Source organism: Salvelinus namaycush, chromosome 2 (assembly GCF_016432855.1).
Source record: "Salvelinus namaycush isolate Seneca chromosome 2, SaNama_1.0, whole genome shotgun sequence".
Taxonomy (NCBI): domain Eukaryota; kingdom Metazoa; phylum Chordata; class Actinopteri; order Salmoniformes; family Salmonidae; genus Salvelinus; species Salvelinus namaycush.
This window is the reverse complement of record NC_052308.1, coordinates 14,324,758-14,347,265: the sequence shown is the minus strand read 5'-3', so window position 1 is coordinate 14,347,265 and position 22,508 is coordinate 14,324,758. Positions and strand designations below refer to the sequence as shown.

The window sequence follows — 22,508 nt, the reverse complement described above, 5'->3', positions numbered from 1 at the left end:
CTACGTCGTTTTGTTGTTTTGTATTTTCAAAGTGTTTGTCGTGTTTGTCTTGTCTTTAATAAATTTCCATTATGTCTGCATACAACGCTGCGTTTTGGTCCGACCCTTACTCCTCCTCCTCGTCCGAGGAGGAGGCATTAGACAGCCGTTACACTCCCCTAATTGGAGTAAACGAATTAAATATTTTCCTTTTTTGTTATTTTCTCCAAACAGAGATCCTTACCGTTGCCTCAATTTGGCAGTCTCGTCCATATTATCATGGCATTTGTAGTTCTTTATGATAGCCACATTAGCAGCAAATTATCTTTACATTTTTGGGGGTTATAAATACAGGCGAATATATTGATAAAAGTCACCTTGTCCTAGAGAGATTTACACAGTTATCAAAACGTCACGCCAGGGTAAGCCTACACGAAACACAGACCTTATTTTAAGTGTTTTTAAAAACGCCTATGGGAAAAGTAAATGGTGGAAAAACGATTGTTTGACCGCTATGTTTTAGGGGTATTATGACTCATATTGTGGTACTCTATAGTGAAAACCCTACAAGGCAGGGCTCCAGACTGCGACCATTTAGTCACATTTTGTGACCCTTTGACACCTGGCTGTGGGAGTTTAAAAAAATGTATTGGTTGCATCAGTGCAGGCTGCACATTCATTCACTAAAAACTTCCGATTTCTTTAGGAGGTTAAACTATGATGCAACGGGGAGAAAGAAAAGTGTTCTGACTGTATAACATAAAAAAATATAATTGCTTGGAAAACACAGCTATCCTGTTGTCACAGATGCAGATAGGATGTTCTCAGGTGTCTGTAGGTATGCTTTTTATTTCTCAACTCTCAATTATGAGCTCAATAGCAACTATTTTACAAATATATTTGATATGGCGCTGATAGACAGAGCGCAAAAAATGCGCATTGGCCATTGCGAGTGCATAGGCTTCATTGGACGGTAGACTACATCTGCAATGTTTTTTGGGACATTAAATGCACTGTTAGATTAATAAATGCCCACTATGAGTGGGTATTATCTTAAGAGTTAGTGATCTAGCTAATGTGTTTTGAGTTTCCACTTGCTCAGGTGGGGAATTAGCCCAAAATAAATTAGCCTATTATATAACAGCACATAAAGATGTAGGCAAATTCATCTCTATTGGAAAAACAACCCAGAACATTCTGGAGCCCTGTTTTAACAGTAAAATATAACAACAATTGTAATGCGGTGCATGCTGGTGGCAGGGAAGTCAGGCGCAGGAGAATGAACTTGGTAAAAACGGAGCTGTTTAATAAACATTCAAAAAAAATCAGAAAACCAAAGTATACAAAAATTACATAATAGGGTGCAAAACCCGTTGCACACCAGAACAAATAACACACCTACATACAACAAACAATCTCTGACAAGGACATGAGGGGAAACAGAGAGTTAAATACACAACATTTAATGAATGGGATTGGAACCAGGTGTGTAGGAAGACAAGACAAAACCGATGGAAAATGAAAAATGGATCAATGATGGCTAGAAGGTCGGTGACGTCTACCGCCGAGCACCACCCGAACAAGGAGAGGGACCTTTGTGACAACAATAGCTTAATTGTCTACCCAAAATGCATGACAATCATTAACATATTTTGAATCACAACATCACAAGATGATGAAATAACTTATTTCTTCAAAACCATCTCAGTAGTCTATTACACTTTTTTTAAAGTACTGTGAATGGCTTTATAATCTGATAGGCTCATTGGTGCTACCAAATCATGTAAAGGCACCAGTGCCATCAGGGGAGTCAGTTAGTCTGGAGCTCTGCTACAAGGGGAATGTCCTCCGTATGGAAAAGTTGTAATATTGGAGTGGACAAAGATAAGAAGAATGTTGGTGTGGCCAAAGCAGGCTATTGTGCAACTCGCTATTCAGTAGGATGCAATTTTTGAACTTGCCATTTTTTATTTTTTTGTATTTATAATCATTGGTTATATCATTATTATTATTGTATATCATTGTTATTATTGTAGGCCTATGTATTCTTTAAATCGTTTTTTGTAGGCTAAATTAAGTTTGTTCTCTCCTATTTCTGACCTAAATTGTGTGGTCTGTATTTAGTTTAAGATAGGTTATTAGTAGGCCTCTTGTAAAATAATATCTTTAGCATATTGCTGTCATTTGTTGGGTACGTTAAGCGCTATCTTTTCTTTGTAATTGATGCAATATAGCGTGTTCAAAACTTTTGTGAAGGTTCAAACTATTTCGCAAGTGTTTTGTTTCATTCTGTTGGGCCATTTTCTTTGGCCAAATTAAGTTCAAACTGTAACGCTGTGTTTGCTGCAATATAATATCCTGCTTGTATTTTCCCTATAAACAATGGCTTGACTTACTTTTGATATTACCCTAAAAAAGTTGGGAAACTTCTATGAAGGTTTGTTGTGGTGTGGCTACCAGCCGATCATACTGCAAGCCTATGGTATGAAGGCAGGGCACACTGTCACGTTCTGACCTTAGTTTCTTTTTTATGTCTTTGTGTTAGGTTGGTCAGGGCGTGAGTTGGGGTGGGCAGTCTATGTTCTTTTTTCTAGGTTGTTTGTTTTCTATGTGTTTGGCCTGGTGTGGTTCCCAATCAGAGGCAGCTGTTTATTGTTGTCTCTGATTGGGAGCCATATTTAGGTAGCCTGTTTTCCATTGTGTGTTGTGGGTGGTTGTTTCCGTTTCAGTGTTTTCACCATTCGGGACTGTTTCGGTTTTCATTTTGATTCTCTTGTTCTTTTTGTATTTTGTATTCATTCTATTAAAATATATTATGGATACGTACCACGCCGCATTTTGGTCCTCCTCTCCTTCCACCAACGAAAGCCGTTACAGAACCACCCACCAGAAAAGGACCAAGCAGCGTGGTAACCAGGAGCAGAGGGTTCTGGACTCCTGGACATGGGAGGAAATTTTGGACGGCAAAGGACCCTGGGCACAGCCGGGGGAGTATCGCCATCCGAAAGAGGAGCTGGAGGCAGCTAGAGCAGAGCGGCCCCACTATGAGGAATTGGCGCGAGGTAACGGGCACGAGAGGCAGCCCCAGAATTTATTTTGGGGGGGGGGGGGCACACGGGTCGATTGGCGGACTCAGGTAGGAGACCTGAGCCAACTCCTCGTGCTTACCGTGGCGAGAGAGTGACTGGGCAGGCACCGTGTTATACGGAGAAGCGCAAGGTGTCCCCAGTGCGCACGCATAGCCTGGTGCGCTACATCACAACTCCTCGAATCGGCCGGGCTAGAGTGGGCATCGAGCCAGGAGGGATGATGCCGGCTCAGCGCATGTGGTCTCCAGTGCGTCTCCTCGGCCCGGGGTATACTGCACCAGCCCTACGCACGGTGTCTCCAGTTCGCCAGCACAACCCAGTGCGGCCTGTTCCAACTCCTCGCATTTGCCGGGCTACAGGGGGGATCCAGCCAGGACAAGTGGTGCTAGCTCTGCGCTCGAGACCGCCAGTGCGCCTCCACGGTCCAGTGTATCCGGTGCCTCGGCCAAGGACAAGGCCTCCTGCATGTCTCCCCAGCCTGGTGAGTTCTGTGTCTGTGCTAAGCACTAACCCTCCTGCATGTCTCCCCAGCCTGGTGAGTCCTGTGCCTTCTCCCAGAGCAAGGCCTCCTGTGTGTCTCTCCAATCCAGTGGTGATCCATGGCAAGAAGCCTCCAGTGATGATCCATGGCACGAAGCCTCCAGTGATAATCCATGGAACGAAGCCTCCAGTGATGATCCATGGCACGAAGCCTCCAGTGATGATCCATGGCACGAAGCCTCCAGTGATAATCCATGGCAAGAAGCCTCCAGTGATAATCCATGGCACGAAGCCTCCAGTGATAATCCATGGCACGAAGCCTCCAGTGATGATCCATGGCAAGAAGCCTCCAGTGATAATCCATGGCACGAAGCCTCCAGTGATGATCCATGGCACAAAGCCTCCTGTGAGGATCCATGGCACGAAGCCTCCAGTGAGGATCCATTGCACAAAGCCTCCGGTGAGGATCCATGGCATGAGGCCTCCAACGAAGGACGTCAGTCCGGAGCCTCCAGCGACACCCTCTAGTCCGGAGCCTCCAGCGACGCTCTCTAGTCCGGAGCCTCCAGCGACGCCCTCTAGTCCGGAGCCTCCAGCGACGCCCTCTAGTCCGGAGCCTCCAGCGTCGCCCTCTAGTCCGGAGCCTCCAGCGTCGCCCTCTAGTCTGGAGCCTCCAGCGACGCCCTCTAGTCCGGAGCCTCCAGCGTCGTCCTCCTGTCCTGAGCAGCCGGAGCCTCCTGTCCGGAGCAGCCGGAGTCTCCCTCTTGTCCGGAGCAGCCGGAGTCTCCATCTTGTCCGGAGCAGCCGGAGTCTCCATCTTGTCCGGAGCAGCCGGAGTCTCCCTCTTGTCCTGAGCTGCCGGAGCCACCCGTCTGTCAGGAGCTGCCGGAGTCTTCCGTCAGTCAGGAGCTGCCGGAGCCGCCTGTCAGTCAGGAGCTGCCGGAGCCGCCCTTCACTCTGGCGCTGCTGGAGTCTCCCGCCTGTCCGGCACTGCCGGAGTCTCCCATCTATTCGGGGCCCGCTGCAAGGGTCCCCAGTCCAAGGTCGGCGGTGAGGGTTGCCGCTCCAAAGGCGCCACTTAAGCAGGCAAAGACTATGGTGGAGTGGGGTCCACGTCCCGGGCCAGAGCCGCCACCGCGGACAGACGCCCACCCAAACCCTCCCCTATAGGTTCAGGGTTTGCGGCCGGAGTCCGCACCTTTGGGGGGTGGGGGGTACTGTCACGTTTTGACCTTAGTTTCTTTTTTATGTCTTTGTGTTAGGTTGGTCAGGGCGTGAGTTGGGGTGGGCTGTCTATGTTATTTTTTCTAGGTTGTTTGTTTTCTATGTGTTTGGCCTGGTGTGGTTCCCAATCAGAGGCAGCTGTTTATCGTTGTCTCTGATTAGGAGCCATATTTAGGTAGCCTGTTTTCCATTGTGTGTTGTGGGTGGTTGTTTCCGTTTCAGTGTTTTCACCATTCGGGACTGTTTCGGTTTTCATTTTGATTCTCTTGTTCTTTTTGTATTTTGTATTCATTCTATTAAAATATATTATGGATACGTACCACGCCGCATTTTGGTCCTCCTCTCCTTCCACCAACGAAAGCTGTTACACGCACAGGTGCTCCAACTGATTCCGACAGTTTAACTTGAGGTGTGGAAGAATGTTTTTGGCCTATCAGTTACTCCTATAATCTAAAAATGTAATGCTTATCTTTATAAAAAATATTCTAATATTCTAATTGCCTCCTCCTCCTTTTTAAAATGTTAATACAGTGGACGCCTAATCCAATAGGCCTTGTAAGCAATATTTGCACATTATTGTTTTGAAAATTCTTCAAGCTCTGTCAAGTTGGTTGTTGATCATTGCTAGACAGCCGTTTTCAAGTCTTGCCATAGCTTTTCAATCCAATTTAAGTCAAAACTGTAACTAGGCAACAAAGTTAATTTCTTAGTTCACTTTAGTTCCTTATTGCAAACAGGTTGCATGTTTTGGAATATTTTTTATTCAGTACAGGCTTCCTTCGTTTGTCATTTATGTTAATATTGTGGAGTAACTACAATGTTTTCTCCTATCACAGCCATTAAACTCTGTAACTGTTTTAAAGTCACCATTGGCCTCATGGTAAAATCCGTGAGCAGTTTCCTTCCTCTCCGGTCACTGAGTTAGAAAGGACACCTGTAACTTTGTAGTGACTGGGTGTATTGATACACCATACAAATTGTAATTCATAACTTTAATATGCTCAAAGGGATATTCAAAGTCTGCATAGATGCCCTTCTTTGCGAGGCATTGGTGTCACGTTCGTCATAATGAGGGGACCAAGGCGCAGCGTGGGATGCATACATTCTTCTTTATTTCAACGAACGAACACTAAAAAAACTAACAAAATAACAAACGAACCGTGACACTATACAAACATGAGTGCTGACAGGCAACTACAAATAGACAACTACCCACAAATACAGGTGGGAAAAGGCAACCTAAGTATGGTTCTCAATCAGAGACAACGATAGACAGCTGCCTTTGATTGAGAACCACACCCGGCCAAACACACAGAAATACAAATCATAGAAAAAGGAACATAGAATGCCCACCCAAATCACACCCTGACCAAACCAAAATAGAGACATAAAAAGCTCTCTAGGTCAGGGCGTGACAGTACCCCCCTCCCAAAGGTGCGGACTCCGGCCGCAAAACCTGAACCTATAGGGGAGGGTCAGGGTGGGCATTTCTCAGCGGTGGCGGCTCTGGTGCGGGACGTAGACCCCGCTCCACCTCTGGCTTGGCCCACTTAGGTGGCCCCTCTAGAGCGGGGACCCTTGCCGCCGACCCCGGACTGGGGACCCTCGTAGCGGGCCCCGGACTGAAGGGCGCCTCTGGAAGCTCCGGACTGGAGGGCACCTCTGGAAGCTCCGGACTGGAGGGCACCTCTGGAAGCTCCGGACTGGAGGGCGCCTCTGGAGGGTCCGGACTGGAGGGCGACTCTGGAGGCTACGGACTGGAGGGCGACTCTGGAGGCTACGGACTGGAGGGCGACTCTGGAGGCTACGGACTGGATGGCGACTCTGGAGGCTCCGGACTGGAGGGCGTCGCTGGAGGCTCCGGACTGGAGGGCGACTCTGGAGGCTCCGGACTGGAGGGCGACACACCAAATCACAGCTGTCTATTTAAGCTGATACCACGCATCGGAGATTGGTGTGAAATCTGTAGTCTACCTGTTACTTCAAAATAACTCTATGATCTTAGAGTCTCAGGATTTGAACTTTATGTTTATAGTGGTATAGCGTGATATAAGTAGAATTCAATATAATTCCAATGCAAGAACTCCTAAAAATATTTCTCCCTCACCAATTTCAACTGCCGGCTTAGTCACTTTATCCTGGTGCCCGGTCTGGATATCATATGAGCATGGCATAAATCATGGCAAAATTTGTAAATTGCAGGAAATCTGCTTTAAAATTTAAATGTTTTCTCTCCGCCTCATGGCAAAACATATAAAATTGCAGGATATTACCTTTGAAATCTCGCTTAGGGCCTCCAAAACGCTACAGGCAGCACTGCTCATACCCACCTATCAGGCATGACATTCAACCATGTTTCATAATTCTGTTGCATAATGCATAAAAGCAACACTGGTCTATAATAATTATTAAAGCTAGAACCGCAGTAGAGAGACATTTTTAGATTGGTAAGGGATATTCCAAAGTGGGTTCCCTCTCCAACAGACCTGACTCAGGAATCCATGATTGGAACAGTGTGTGGAACACACACCTACACACACACACACACACACACACACACACACACACACACACACACACACACACACACACACACACACACACACACACACACACACACACACACACACAGTGTGGGAAAAAGAAAACCGTCAGTGAGAGTTGTAAGAAAACATACTGGCTATTGTTCCATTGCTTGATAAGGAATAACACAAATACAAAGAATTCCCAGACACTGTCCCCAAATGGGAAGTGAAGATCTGCCTCTGAGTGTTCTTCTCCAGGGCTTTCCCAATGACAGGTTGAATATACAGTATGTTACTCAGACCTGACTTTTGATGTCTTTATAAAATGTGTCTCTCAGGTTTGACCAATCTTGACTGGCTGTTTAACCAACTGTCTAATGCTGTCATTTGACATGGTATGGCTTTATTCAATACACTGGGGCCGAAAGGAGATTAGAGAAGTAGAGGGTAAAGCTGCTGACCTGTGTGGGGACAACAGTGTCCGTCCCTGGGGAGCGGGCGGCCAGGACATAAAGTAGCAGGTCTGCTTCACAGCAGCAGTGATGAATGCTAACTCAGATGGGATCGATAGTAGATGATGAACGGGAGGTGCTAAAGTAAAGTGTCATACTTGTTTTATGTCTGCAGTGTTCTAAAACTGAAATTGATGAGGTCCAGACGCTTGTCCTTGTAGACACATTATGGCTTTATATTATAGATGGTGTTCGCTACCAGTCAACCATACCAGGAGGGAGAATTGATATTGGTTAAGCATTTTGACACCTAAAATCGATTAGTGAGCTTTCATGTTTTCCCCAATTGTTGGAGTAGATAAATGACCCTTCTCATGAGCATTCCCTCCTAGAAAAGTGCCATAACTCCACTGGCGTTTTAGCCTCTGTGGTCACACTGACACAACCACGTTTTAAAGGTTTACCATTGTTATGAACATATAAGTAATGTCAGTATGTTTATCAATGGTAGGGTTGTGGTCAACAATGTATCAGCAACCAAAGTCATTATGTAACCCAACAGCTGGTATGTAACTCAGGTCCAACACACCTTTTCCTGAGTGGTTGGACAGGCAGAGATCACAGAGGAACACAGACTAAGTTGATACTGGATTAGGGGACAGGAAGAATTTTAAGTTCTAGGAGAATCTGACCCATCACCCCACTACCTCTCTCCCTCCTTCCCCCTTTCCCCCTCATTCTCCCCCCTCTGCTTCTCCCTCTATCCTTTCCCCCCCCCCCCCCCCCCCCCCTTCCCTCTCCTGCAGGACTTCAGGGCAGCAGTGTTGGAGGCGGTGGGGCAGGATGGGGAACCTGTGGTGGAGGAACAGAGGCTGGGGGAGATACTGGGCACGCTCCCTGAGGTCTACATACTCCACAGCAACATCCTCACCGAGCTGGATGCACGCATTAGACAGTGGTGAGACATACAGTAGATAAAACACAGTGGGCATATGACAGTCTATATGCACTCATAGATAAATACCCACAGACTTGTAATCTCCATAGAATAAAGCCTGGAGAGTTTTGCATTCAAGCACATCAAGTAGAATGATTGTAAATGGTATATTACCCTACTGTATATGTATTGTTGGTAAGGAGCCCTTACCAACAACCCAGAGTTAAATAAATACAAAAATTCTAACATGAGTAATAAAATACACAAGAATGGAGCTATATACAGGGAATACCAGTACCAGATCAATGTGGAGCTATATACAGGGAGTACCAGTACCAGATCAATGTGGAGCTATATACAGGGAGTAACAGTACCAGATCAATGTGGAGCTATATACAGGGAGTACCAGTACCAGATCAACGTGGAGCTATATACAGGTTGTACCAGTACTAGATCAATGTGGAGCTATATACAGGGAGTACCAGTACCAGATCAATGTGGAGCTATATACAGGTTGTACCAGTACTAGATCAATGTGGAGCTATATACAGGTTGTACAAGTACTAGATCAATGTGGAGCTATATACAGGGAGTACCAGTACCAGATCAATGTGGAGCTATATACAGGGAGTACCAGTACCATATCAATGTGGAGCTATATACAGGTTGTACCAGTACCAGATCAATGTGGAGCTATATACAGGGAGTACCAGTACCAGATCAACGTGGAGCTATATACAGGGAGTACCAGTACCAGATCAACGTGGAGCTATATACAGGGAGTACCAGTACCAGATCAATGTGGAGCTATATACAGGGAGTACCAGTACCAGATCAATGTGGAGCTATATACAGGGACTACCAGTACCAGATCAATGTGGAGCTATATACAGGGAGTACCAGTACCAGATCAATGTGGAGCTATATACAGGGAGTACCAGTACCAGATCAATGTGGAACTATATATACAGGGAGTACCAGTACCAGAGCAATGTGGAGCTATATATAGGGAGTACCAGTACCAGATCAATGTGGAGCTATATACAGGGAGTACCAGTACCAGATCAATGTGGGGCTATATACAGGGAGTATCAGTACCAGATCAATGTGGAGCTATATACAGGGACTACCAGTACCAGATCAATGTGAAAGCTATATACAGGGAGTACCAGTACCATATCAATGTGGGGCTATATACAGGGAGTACCAGTACCAGATCAATGTGGAGCTATATACAGGGAGTACCAGTACCAGATCAATGTGGAGCTATATACAGAGAGTACCAGTACCATATCAATGTGGAGCTATATACAGGTTGTACCAGTACCAGATCAATGTGGAGCTGTATACAGATAGTACCAGTACCATATCAATGTGGAGCTATACACAGAGAGTTCCAGTACCAGATCAATGTGGAGCTATATACAGGTTGTACCAGTACCAGATCAATGTGGAGCTATATAGGGAGTACCAGTACCAGATCAATGTGCAGCTATATACAGGGAGCACCAGTACCAGATCAATGTGGAGCTATATACAGGGAGTACCAGTACCAGATCAATGTGGAACTATATACAGGGAGTACCAGTACCAGATCAATGTGGAGCTATATTCAGGGAGTACCAGATCAATGATGGAGCTATATACAGGGAGTACCAGTACCATATCAATGTACAGAGGTATGAGGAATTTGAGGTAGATATGTACATGAAGGCAGGGTAAAGTGACTAGGCATCAGGATAGATAATAATGAGGTAGATATGTACATGAAGGCAGGGTAAAGTGACTAGGCATCATGATAGATAATAATGAGGTAGATATGTACATGAAGGCAGGGTAAAGTGACTAGGCATCAGGATAGATAGTAATGAGGTGGATATGTACATGAAGGCAGGGTAAAGTGACTAGGCATCAGGATAGATAATAATGAGGTAGATATGTACATGAAGGCAGGGTAAAGTGACTAGGTATCAGGATAGATAATAATGAGGTAGATATGTACATGAAGACAGGGTAAAGTGACTAGGCATAAGGATAGATAATAATGAGGTAGATGTGTACATGAAGTGTGTATGTGTGTTTATTCAGGAGCTCAGGGAGTATTGCCATGTTTCTCTGACCATATTTCAATAATTTCCCTGTCAACTGTTATTCAATAACTTACCTGTCAACTATTATTCAATAACTTAAATGTAAACTATTATTCAATAACTTACCTGTCAACTATTATTCAATAACTTAAATGTAAACTATTATTCAATAACTTAAATGTAAACTATTATTCAATAACTTAAATGTAAACTATTATTCAATAACTTAACTGTCAACCAATCCGCCAAACCTCAACATGATTATATTCCCCATCACCAGGGAGGAGAGCCAGCAGGTGGTGGATGTTATCCTGTCTCGTCAGGAGGAGTTTGCTGTGTTCGTTACCTATATCTCTGAGTACGACCGCAGCATGTCCCTACTGGCAGAGAGCTGTAAACTCAACCTTGCCTTCCATGACATCGTCAAGCAGTTTGAGGTAAGAGGCTGGACTTAGTTTGAGCTTACAGACTACATATTAAGGTGGAAGTCCTCTAACTAAAAACTCAATGTGAGTTTATAGTCTGTAAACTAACCTCTGCATATGCAGGCTCAGAAAAATCAGTCCTGAGGCTTTAGCTACTGTACCTGCCAGTCTCATGCAGGTTTCTCTATGAGCAGAGGGATTTACTATAACAATGTCTTTATTCAGGCAGGAGTTCCCTGTTCCATTATTATAGCAGCTTTCATTTGTTATCCAGACTCCACTGGGAGTCAATGGCCTTTCCAAACTCTATTCTGCTCTGCTCTCCTCTATGGGACTGACCTTTTCAATGCGCTACTCTCATGTTTGATACCTTTCAAAGTCCGAACACATACCTTTTTGTACTGTGAATCCCTTTATCTTGGCTGTCAACAGAACGTAGGAAGTAGTATCTGAGATGATGTCGTCAAACTATATGCACAACTTCATAGTAAGCAAATGACTCCTCCGTTGAGTAGGGAGATATGTAATCAAGACCCCTAATGATGATGATAGGAACCATTAACCATGGCAGACGATATTAAACATGCTCTCAGATAAGACCATTGGGATGCAACAATGGATTTCTCATTTCCACTCCAGGCATGGTCTGACCTATAGACTTGATTCAGTGCTCATATAGTGGAAATCTCTCACATGCTCCAGGTTACCTAGCTTACCCTGTTAAGTCCTATTGATTGGTAATGGTAGAGTTAGCAGTTCGACTTGTAGAATGCATGTTTATCTTTGTGCAAGAATAATGCACTATTTCTATATTAAATTGACCTTTGTGTTATGAAGTAATTCAATTAATTTACCACATTAAATTGAATCACCTCAAGTTTCATTATAATTATGTTAATTTTGGAAATTAGTCTTGGCTCTACATGCTACCAAGATTCTACCCAAGACCGCCCACAGATATGCATAACATACTGTTTCTTGCATATTTATCAGTTAGCGGTTCCTCACCATATTTTGATGCATAGTGATTGGTGGACATAATGATTCTATGCATCTCAATGGTGATTAGGATCACAACCCGACAAGGAAGCAACTGTCTCAGAGCTCATGAATATTCAGGAGCAGCTGCCCTCACCAGAGATACTGTGGTTCCACAGGATTATGATAGGACAGGCAATGTAGGTGAGAGAGAGCGAGAGAGAGAAAGAGAGAGGCAGAGTCAGAGGCCAGTTGGCTACAGCAAAAAATAAAAATCCTGCAGCAACAGGAAATGTGGAAATATTACATGGGTTATAATTCATGGACATTTTTGTAGGGGTTTATATTTTTTGTAAGGAAAAATCAAGTCAAATTTCAAAGTGAAAATTACAAACTTCAGAAGCTTTTTTAAACCTCAAATACACTACACGTTTTAACATTTCTGGATTGCAGGAAATCCTGCAACATGGGGATCAAATTACGTAAGATCGTACATCTGTAGATAAAATAGAATTTTCAGTAAATGCATGACAGAAACAAGCAGAAAGCATGAACACTGAGGAATATTATGAATATGAATATTATTCCTAGTTAAATGCTCTTACGAGAAATAACATCCCCTCTTCCTGGCTGTGTAGTGATGTGGGGACTGCCAGGGGACTCCTTCTGTGTGACCTCCCTGTAATGTGACACACAGGGCTCTCTGGGACAGTAGAGACTAATGTCACAGCCAGAGTCACAGACACACAGTTGAGAGAGACAATAGGCCTAGTTTATCCTACTATTTATCCTGCTATGGCAGTTTAGCCAATAATCAATGCAGGAAGTGGTTGTTATTTTGTCAGATGACCATGTAGATGATTTATGTATACTTTATATCTCTTCCTAATAGTTTTTTGTTGTTGTTGTTAATTTTGATAGCTTAAAGGAGTTTGTCCTTCATATTATTTCATCTGCTCTCTCTCTCTCTCTCTCTCTCTCTCTCTCTCTCTCTCTCTGTCTCTCTCTCTCTCTCTCTCTCTCTCTGTCTCTCTCTCTCTCTCTCTCTCTTTCTCTCTCTCTCTCTCTCTCTCTGTCTCTCTCTCTCTCTCTCTCTCTCTCTCTCTCTCTCTCTCTCTCTCTCTCTTTCTCTCGCTCTCTCTCTCTCTCTCTCTCTCTCTTTCTCTCTCTCTCTCTCTCTCTCTCTCTCTCTCTCTCTCTCTCTCTCTCTCTCTGAGGGAAGTGGAGGGTTAAGCTCTTTAAGCATTGGTCCAGCAGTCTTGTGTTGTGGGGTGTAATTTCATTGTGGATGTGGTGATGACAGTGATGAAGTAGCTACGGGCTGTGATCAGATCACCATAGGACCTTACAGGATTAGCCCCTCTTCAGCCAATTTGTTGTTTACTGTGCTGCTATATACAACGGCCAATGGTGTGTGTGTGTGTGTGTGTGTGTGTGTGTGTGTGTGTGTGTGTGTGTGTGTGTGTGTTTTATATGATATTGAACGCTTGTGTGCTTTTGTTTGTGCCTAGGTGTTTGTGTTCCCTTGAGAAGGAAACACAGGAGGTGTGTGTTTGTTGTTTACTGTGCTGCTATATACAACGGCCAAGGGTGTGTGTATGTGTGTGTGCGTGTGCGTGTGCGTGTGCGTGTGCGTGCGTGCGTGTGTGTGTGTGTGTGCGTGTGTGTGTGTGTGTGCGTGCGTGCGTGTGTGCATGTGTGCGTGTGATGCAGCAGGTGCACAGAGAGAGATAAAGACAGTGTGATGGTGTGAAATCCCAGTATAGGCAGCTGGGCAATGAGGCAGACACAAGCTAATTAGAGATGCAGTCTCCTTTACAACTCCCCAATTAGATCAGCTGTGTGTGCAGCCAGTGAATCAGCTGGCCGTGTGTGTGTTTTTTGTGTGTGTGCGCACACTGGCATGTGAACTGCAGACATCTTCTCTCTTTGGCTCACTAACCCAAACAACTACTCACTAATTATCGTCTTTGGCTCACCACAGAAGCCACTTCCGCCTTTCAATTGGATCACAATTGATATGAACAAGCGACACTTGAGGAGCTGGTGTTCTGTCAGTAAGGTTTTATGATGGGATGTTGTTATTGAACAGGAAGGGGAACATTTTAAGGGTAATCCAAAGAGAAAGGAAACCACACTGAGCGAATTTATTGCAGTATTTTATTGGGATATTCTTCCCGGGGTCCAAACAGGAAACTAAACAACAGCAAAAAATACATAATATACCTAATATAATATACATAACACTACATAAATTACATAACACAACATAATACTACATAATGCTATATAATACTACATAATATCCTGCCTCATGCTTCAGAAACAGTAGATGGCTTCTGCCCTATGAGCCGTTCCCGGCTCGCACTAGCCAAGGCACGTGCAAGGCCACCCACCTATATATTAAAATGCATAATACAGTACAACAGATATCAAAATGTCTGTCTCTTTACAGTCCTCGTTGTGCCGTAAGGTGTTCTTTTATCTGTTTTTTGAATCTGTTTTTATTTCTAGCTTGAGTTACCTGGGGTGGCTGAGATTTCCATGTAGTCATGGCTCTATTTAATACTGTGCATTTCCCAGCCTCTGTTCTGGAGCTGGGGACTATGAAGAGACTGCTGATTGCATGTCTTGTGTTCTACCAATGAGTGTCCGAACTGTGTGCCAACTGCTTGAACAGATGGTTCGGTACCTTCAAGACCTCGCACAAAGACCAATAGTGGTGCAGTCAAGCTCTCCTCAACTTAGAGCCAAGAGAGATTGACATACATGTTATTGGCATTCACCCTTCGTGTACATCTAAGTTCAATACATGCTGCTCTGTTCTGGAATAACTGCAATTTACCAATGTCCCTCTTTGCCGCACATGACCAGTATTTATTTTATTGTCGTAGCCACGGTGTATACTGTTTATTCATCAGCGTACATAGACACACAGTCATTATTCAAGGTCAGTGGAAGGTCTTTAGTTTAGTTTATTAATTCGACCATTTAAAATAAACAAGCACACATATAACTTGAAAAAGCCATACATGCACATCTATAAAATCATAGAGGATAACACTAAATAAAGTCTGGGACTTATTTCCATTGTGGGACAAGATGGCTAGACAAGATCGAACACAATGAAATAATAAAACAAAAACAGAGAAGAAGAACATCTATCTCATCATTCCAGTTACATCATAGCAGTTATTCATATGGGCATTGAAGACATCAAACATATGTTTACTTTATTTTTAAAGCTGCCCAGAGAGGACGTTGTTTTTATGGGCAGAAGCAACTCATTCCATTCTGAGGCTCCAGTATACAAGAAACTACCTTTCCCAGCAGTACTCCTGAACCTGTACAAGCACACATCAGCAACACCTGATGTTGTGCTGTGATTGTGTGCATCCCTAACACGAGGAAAGTAATCACTTAGATATCTGGGCGCAGGACCATAAATACTCCTGTAAACCAAACCTAGTCTAATCTGGGACACCCTAGCCTCAACAGGCAGCTAGTTTAGTTGCTGAAAGCAGCTCCTGCCTATGTGAGTATGTGGACTCACCTTCAATACTACCCTGATCAGCTTATTCTGGGCTATGAGTTGCCTCTGCCCATAAAAACAATGTCCTCTCTGGGGCGGCAGGTAGCCTAGTGGTTAGAGTGTTGGACTTGTAACCGAAAGGTTGCAAGATCAAATCCCTGAGCTGACAAGGAGAAAATATGTTGTTCTGCCCCTGAACAAGGCAGTTAACCCACTGTTCCTAGGCTGTCATTGAAAATAAGAATTTGTTCTTAACTGACTTGCCTAGTTGGTCCCGTGTGGCTCAGTTGGTAAGAGCGTCTGCTAAATGACTTAAATGTAAATGTAGTTAAATAAATAAATAAAATATCTGGAGCTTCCCCTTCATAAGTTTAGATAATCCCCCAAACCAGGAAGTACTATCATAGTCATTGAATGAGGGCAGTAGCTAGCACTCATGGAGTCCTTATCAAGCAGCTTGGACTTTCTAGACAAAACTTAGTCCTGGCATTAACCTTCCCTAGCACTTTATTGGCCATGCTCACACCTCCCAAGGATACATCCCAAGTAGCTAACAGAAGTTTAAGTAGTCAGCACATCGCCCCCTAATTCCACACTAATTTCAGAGGACCTACTGAATTTAGGTCTGGATCCAAAAATAATTGCTTCATGTTTTCCCTAAGTGCAGAGATAGCTTATTATCTCCAAGCCATTTGCTAATGTTAGTAAGCTCTGTGCTAAATATGCTCTCCAACATAGTTTTACTTTTGTGAGACACCAGAAGTGTAGAGTCATCCGCATAAAGAAAAAGAAGGCAAGAGCAAGCATCTTTCATATAGTTAATATACAATAAAAACAGCAGAGGCCCAAGCACGCTACCCTGCGGAACACCACCACTCATTGGTTTTGCCTGAGACAGTGAACCATTAACCTCTACTACTTGCTCCCTTCCTGATAAATAGGACTTTACCCAGCCTAGAGGGAAACTACTTAACCCCGGTGCCTCCAGTTTGGAGATTGGGAGACAGTGGTTAACTGTATCAAAGGCCTTCTGTAGGTCAAGCAGTACCATTCCACAGGGATTTCCCTCATCAATCTCTTTCCTGATGAAGTCAGTCAAGTAAAGTAGACATGAATCAGTGGAGTATGTTTTTCTAAAAACCTGACTGAAAATAATACATTAGACCCTGTTTGTTAACATATTCATACTTTGCTCATGTACAACTCTCTCCAGGATCTTTGATGTTACACAGAGGATAGATACAGGCCTATAATTCCCAGGGTCAGACTTATCCCCTTCTTATACAGAGGTATAACTTTATCTTGTTTCATGTCCTTGGGAAAAGTACCTTGTTCAAGAGAGAGATTAACGATATGCGTAATACAAGGGCCAATTTGCTCCGAATCTATAAGAAAGCTTGCAGGAATATTATCCAGGCCTGTGGCTTTGGAGCATTTAAGCTCTGCAAGCATACTGACTATTTTGGCTGTTGCTACCTTTGCCAAAGAAAAAGAGTTTGGCCGAACCCATAACTCTATATAATACTTCTTGACTTGGTTTCTTCCATACAAACCAGAACTGGTGGGCAGCTTGCTAACCAGCTTTCTGGCAACAGAAGTAAAAAAAGAGTTGAATTCATTGGCAACCTCTACTTTTTCATATATAGTTGAAGTCGGAAGATTACATACACCTTAGACAAATACATTTAAACTCAGTTTTTCACAATTCCTGACATTTAATCCTAGTAAAAAGTCCCTGTCTTTGGTCAGTTAGGATCACCACTTTATTTTAAGAAATAAAATATCAGAATGATAGTAGAGAGAATGATTTATTTCATTCACCACAATGCCAGTGGGTCAGAAGTTTACATACACTCAATTAGTATTTGGTAGCATTGCCTTTAAATTGTTTAACTTGGGTCAAACATTTCGGGTAGCCTTCCACAAGCTTCCCACAAAAAGTTGGGTGAATTTTGGCCCATTCCTCCTGACAGAGCTGGTGTAACTGAGTCAGGTTTGTAGGCCTCCTTGCTCGTACATGCTTTTTCAGTTCTGCCCACAAATGTTCTATGGGATTGAGGTCAGGGCTTTGTGATGGCCACTCCAATACCTTGACTTTGTTGTCGTTAAGCCATTTTGCCACAACTTTGGAAGTATGCTTGGGGTCATTGTCCATTTGGAAGACCCATTTGCGACCAAGCTTTAACTTCCTGACTGATGTCTTGAGATGTTGCTTCAATATAGCCACATAAATTTTCCTCCTCATGATGTCATCTATTTTGTGAAGTGCACCAGTCCCTCCTGCAGCAAAGCACCTCCACAACATGATGCTGCCACCCCCGTGCTTCATTGTTGGGATGGTGTTCTTTGGCTTGCGAGCATAACCCTTATTCCTCCAAACATAACAATGGTCATTATGGCCAAACAGTTCTATTTTTGTTTCATCAGACCAGAAGACATTTCTCCAAAAAGTACGATCTTTGTCCCCATGTGCAGTTTTTTTTCTGAGGTCTTGGCTGATTTCTTTTGATTTTCCCATGATGGCAAGCAAAGAGGCACTGAGTTTGAAGGTAGGCCTTGAAATACATCCACAGGTACACCTGCAATTGACTCAAATTGTCAATTAGCCTATCAGAAGCTTCTAAAGCCATGACATCATTTTCAGGAATTTTCCAAGCTGTTTAAAGCCACAGTCAACTTAGTGTATGTAAACTTCTGACCCACTGGAATTGTGATACAGTGAATTATAAGTGAAATAATCTGTCTGTAAACAATTGTTGGAAAAATGACTTGTGTCATGCACAAAGTAGATGTCCTAACCGACTTGCCAAAACTATAGTTTGTTAACAAGAAATTTGTGGAGAGGTTGAAAAACGAGTTTTACTGACTCCAACCTAAGTGTATGTAAACTTCCGACTTCAACTGTACCATCTCCCCCCTGATGTTCCGTCCAATACTGTTTAGTTTGTTTTTGGTAGTACTACTACAGCCTAGTTCCTTAAATGATTTCCAAAGCTTTTTAGGGACATTTTTGTTCTCAATTATTTTCTCAGCAAAGTAACCCCTCTTAGCTTCATCCATCCTGCTCTGTGCTTCATTTTTGTGACGTTTATATCGGACAAAATCATGCTGCTCTTGAGCGTTCCTACATTTTTTACATTTTTTATTCATTGCTTGGATAAATTCTAGAATCTCATGATTTAACCAAGGGCTAGATCTCTGCTTTACCCTGACCGGTCTAATGGGACCCATCACATTCACCACATCAAGGAATCTACATTTAAAGACTTCCCAGGAACTGTCTACCCCTACACTATCTAGCACAGGTGACCAGTCAATTTTACCCACCTGCCTAAACTTTTCAACACAGTATTTTTTGAGTCCTCTGATTCGAAAGGTTTTGTGACACTTGGTGAATGTGATCGTTAAAAATCCTCCTTGTACAAAATGTAAAACAATTATCACTGATTCTATATACTATTACTCCACTCTGTGATATTTTAGATTTATCAGACCCCAATATTAAGTGAATCGTATTTTGCACTGTTTCACATATCCTGGTGGGATCTTTTATCATTTGGGTCAGAGCAAGTGATCTACAAAATTGCATAAATACATTGTGGGTTGGGCTATTCTTTTTGCAGACATCAGTATTGAAATCCCCTAACAAAATTATTTCCTTCAACAGGGAATCATTACAGTTTGACAACACAATTTCAAGACCTTCATAGAATGCATTCTGCTTGGGCGGCCTATAACACACCCCCAACAAAATCGGCTTGGTTTTGGGAAGGCAGATATCCAGCCAGACAATCTCCAGATTAGTGCTTAAATCCGATCTGACGTTAAAAGCAATGTCTGATCTTACAAACACACATATTCCCCCACCGTTCCGATTCCGATCCTTCCTGACAACAGAGTAATTACCTCAATCTATCTCAATTTCTGAGTCACAAAAAGATGAATCCAACCATGTCTCAGTAAAACATAAGACACACACCTCTGATTTGCAAACCAACAGGCGTATCTCATTGATCTTCGGTAGTAGGCTTCGGACGTTGAAGTGCACAAAATGTAAGCCCTTCTCCCCAAAGGCATCATTGAATTCCCGATCCACTTGTAACTCGCCTCCCACTGCGTTGCCATCTTCCCACTGCACTGCCTCCGGTGACCTCTCTGTCGCCATGGAGCACCCCTCCCCAGGTGCTACTCCATCGTCCTCACCACCGTATCCCCCGTCACTCGCCTCTGGTGGCCTCCGCTCCGCTGTGGACCCCCCCTCCTCCGGTGCACTCTCCACCCTCGGTAAGTCCCCTGTTCCCACTCCACCTTCAATGCTCAGACGCCCCACGGGTACAGCACACAGACAGCAATGGTAAGCTTCATTGACCCCATGCCCAAAGCTAGGATCGCTGCATTTTAGATGAATCCACTGCGCGCATTTCAAACATGCCAAAGCTTTGCTGTTACTCTTTATCAAACGTTCGCAAGACGAGCATGGGTGCATCGTTTGATGGGGTTCGAGATAAAGTGAGGTCCAGGGCACTGATGGATATCACCCGATAAGAGAAGGCATATTATATGAGTTATTATAAGATCTCCACCATTAATTTGAGATTTCAGACTGGCTTTCAATGATCGTTTTGGTTTGTGCCATGGTGCTATGAAAGTTTGGTATATAACATTCCTTCCAAATCCGAAGTGCCATCAAAAGTGTTTGCATGACTGAGAAGTTGCTGAGAATGTACTATTCTTTCATCTAAATTGCAGATGCAATTATTTCCAGTAACATTTAAAACAAACACATAAAGTAAAAGTGCTGCCCCAATGCCGAACTTGCCGGTCGCCATCTTGTCATTAATAAAAACAATAATGGCCCTAGCCGGCTGCCCTGCAGTACACCACACTCAACTGAATTTGCATTAGAGAGGCTTCCATTAAAGAAAACCCTCTGTGTTCAATTAGATAGGTAACTCTCAATCCGTGATAAGGCAGAGATTGAAAATCCATAACACCTACGTTTTTTCAGCAATAGGTTATGATCAAAGCTATCAAAAGCTGCACTGAAGTCTAACAAAACATCTCCCACAATGTTCTTACTATCAATTTCTTTTAGCCAATCATCAGTCATTTGTGTCAGTGCTGAGCATGTTGAGTGCCCTTCCCTATAAGCATGCTGAAAGTCTGTTGTTAATTTGTTTTCTGTAAAATAACTTTTTATTTGGTCAAACACAATTTTTTTCCTAAAGTTTGCTAAGCGCTGGTGACAGGCTGATTGGTCAGCTGTTTGAACCATTAAAGGGTGCTCTGCTATTCTTGAGCAGCGGAATGACCTTTGCCTCCCTCCAGACCTGAGGGAACACATTGTCTTCTAGGCTTAAATTGAAGATGTGGAAAACAGGAGTCGCAATGTGTTCTGCTACTAACCTCAAAAATGTACCATCCAGTTTGTCAGTACCAGGTGGCTTGTCCTTATTTATAGATAGCAACCATTTTTTCACCGCTTCCACACCCAATTTGCGGAACTCAAAACTACAGTACTTTCATTATTTGGTCCGTTATGCATGAATATGAAGGCTCAGCGTTTTGTTGTTTTCCATGTCTTGAAAACAACAAAGTGATTAAAGTGTTTGGCAATATCAAAGGGTTTTGTAATGAACAAGCAATCTGCCTCAATGAAGGATGGAGCAGATGTATCTCTTTTGCCTAGAATTTCATTTAAAGTACTTTTTAGTGTCATTCTTTATATAATTTATCTTTGTTCCATAGTATAGTTTCTTCTTTTTGTTTAGTTTAGTTATGTGATTTTTCTATTTACTGTATGTTTGCCAGTCTGCTGTGTTGTCAGAATTATTTGCTATTCCCTTTGCCTCATCCCTCTCAGCCATACAGTTTTTCAATGAATCTATCCATGGGGGTTTTGCAATTCTAACAGTCCATTTCTTAATGGGTGCATGCCTATCAGTAACCAGAAGAAGCAGTTTCATTAATGCTTCAAGTGCTGCGTCAGGTTGACATAGGTATTATTGCAAACCTCATGTATGATCACTTATGCACAATTTTAGGTCCAGTCTGTGGAACGTTGTTTTTTCTAGATATTATATTAGGATCCCTACATCTGATGGATTTGGATAATGCTTTAGAGCAGATTTCTGCAGCATTAGTAAAGATGTGATCAATACACGGGGATGATTTAGCTCCTGTTCTGTTTGGAAATACCCTGGTAGGTTGACTGATAACCTGAACCAGATTGCAGGCATCAGTTATAGCTTAAAGCTTATTTTTTTAGTGGATAGCTTGATGACAACCAGTCAATATTTAGGGCATCCAGAAAAGATCTCTCTCTGATGATATCACATACATTATCTAGCATTTCACAAATATAGTCCAAATACTGACTTTTAGCACTCAGTGGTCTATAGCAACTTCCTATGAGAAAAGGCTTTAGGTGAGGCAGATAAACCTGTAGCCATATTACTTCTATATCATCTGACATGAGATCCTCTCTCAGCCTAACAGGAATCTGACACTGGACATACATACTGTTGGAACACCTCCTCCGTTTCCATGTATATCTTTCCTGTATGCTCTATAACCATGTACATGTATAGATACTACTGCATCATCAAAGGAATGGTCTAAATGTGTTCCAGAGATGGCCAAAATATGAATATTTTCTGATGTCAGTAAGAATTTGTCCATTTCATGAAACTTGTTCCTCACGCTACATATGTTAATATGGGTTATGGGTCGCTTGCTTGTTTTTTGTGCTATTCTGAGAGGCTGATCCGAGGTAGACATGTCAGTGTCATTTAAGC

General features: G+C 43.1%; 1 protein-coding gene across 1 annotated transcript in view; it reads left to right on the top strand.

Moving 5' to 3' along the window:
• The window catches only part of LOC120059318 (FYVE, RhoGEF and PH domain-containing protein 5-like), an 80,364-nt gene that overhangs the window by 35,927 nt on the left and 21,929 nt on the right, over positions 1-22,508 (top strand). Inside the window, exons 6-7 of the mRNA XM_039008286.1 lie at positions 8,556-8,707; positions 11,057-11,213. Of these exons, the coding sequence (XP_038864214.1) occupies positions 8,556-8,707; positions 11,057-11,213 (309 nt within the window). The remainder of the gene's footprint in view (positions 1-8,555; positions 8,708-11,056; positions 11,214-22,508) is intronic.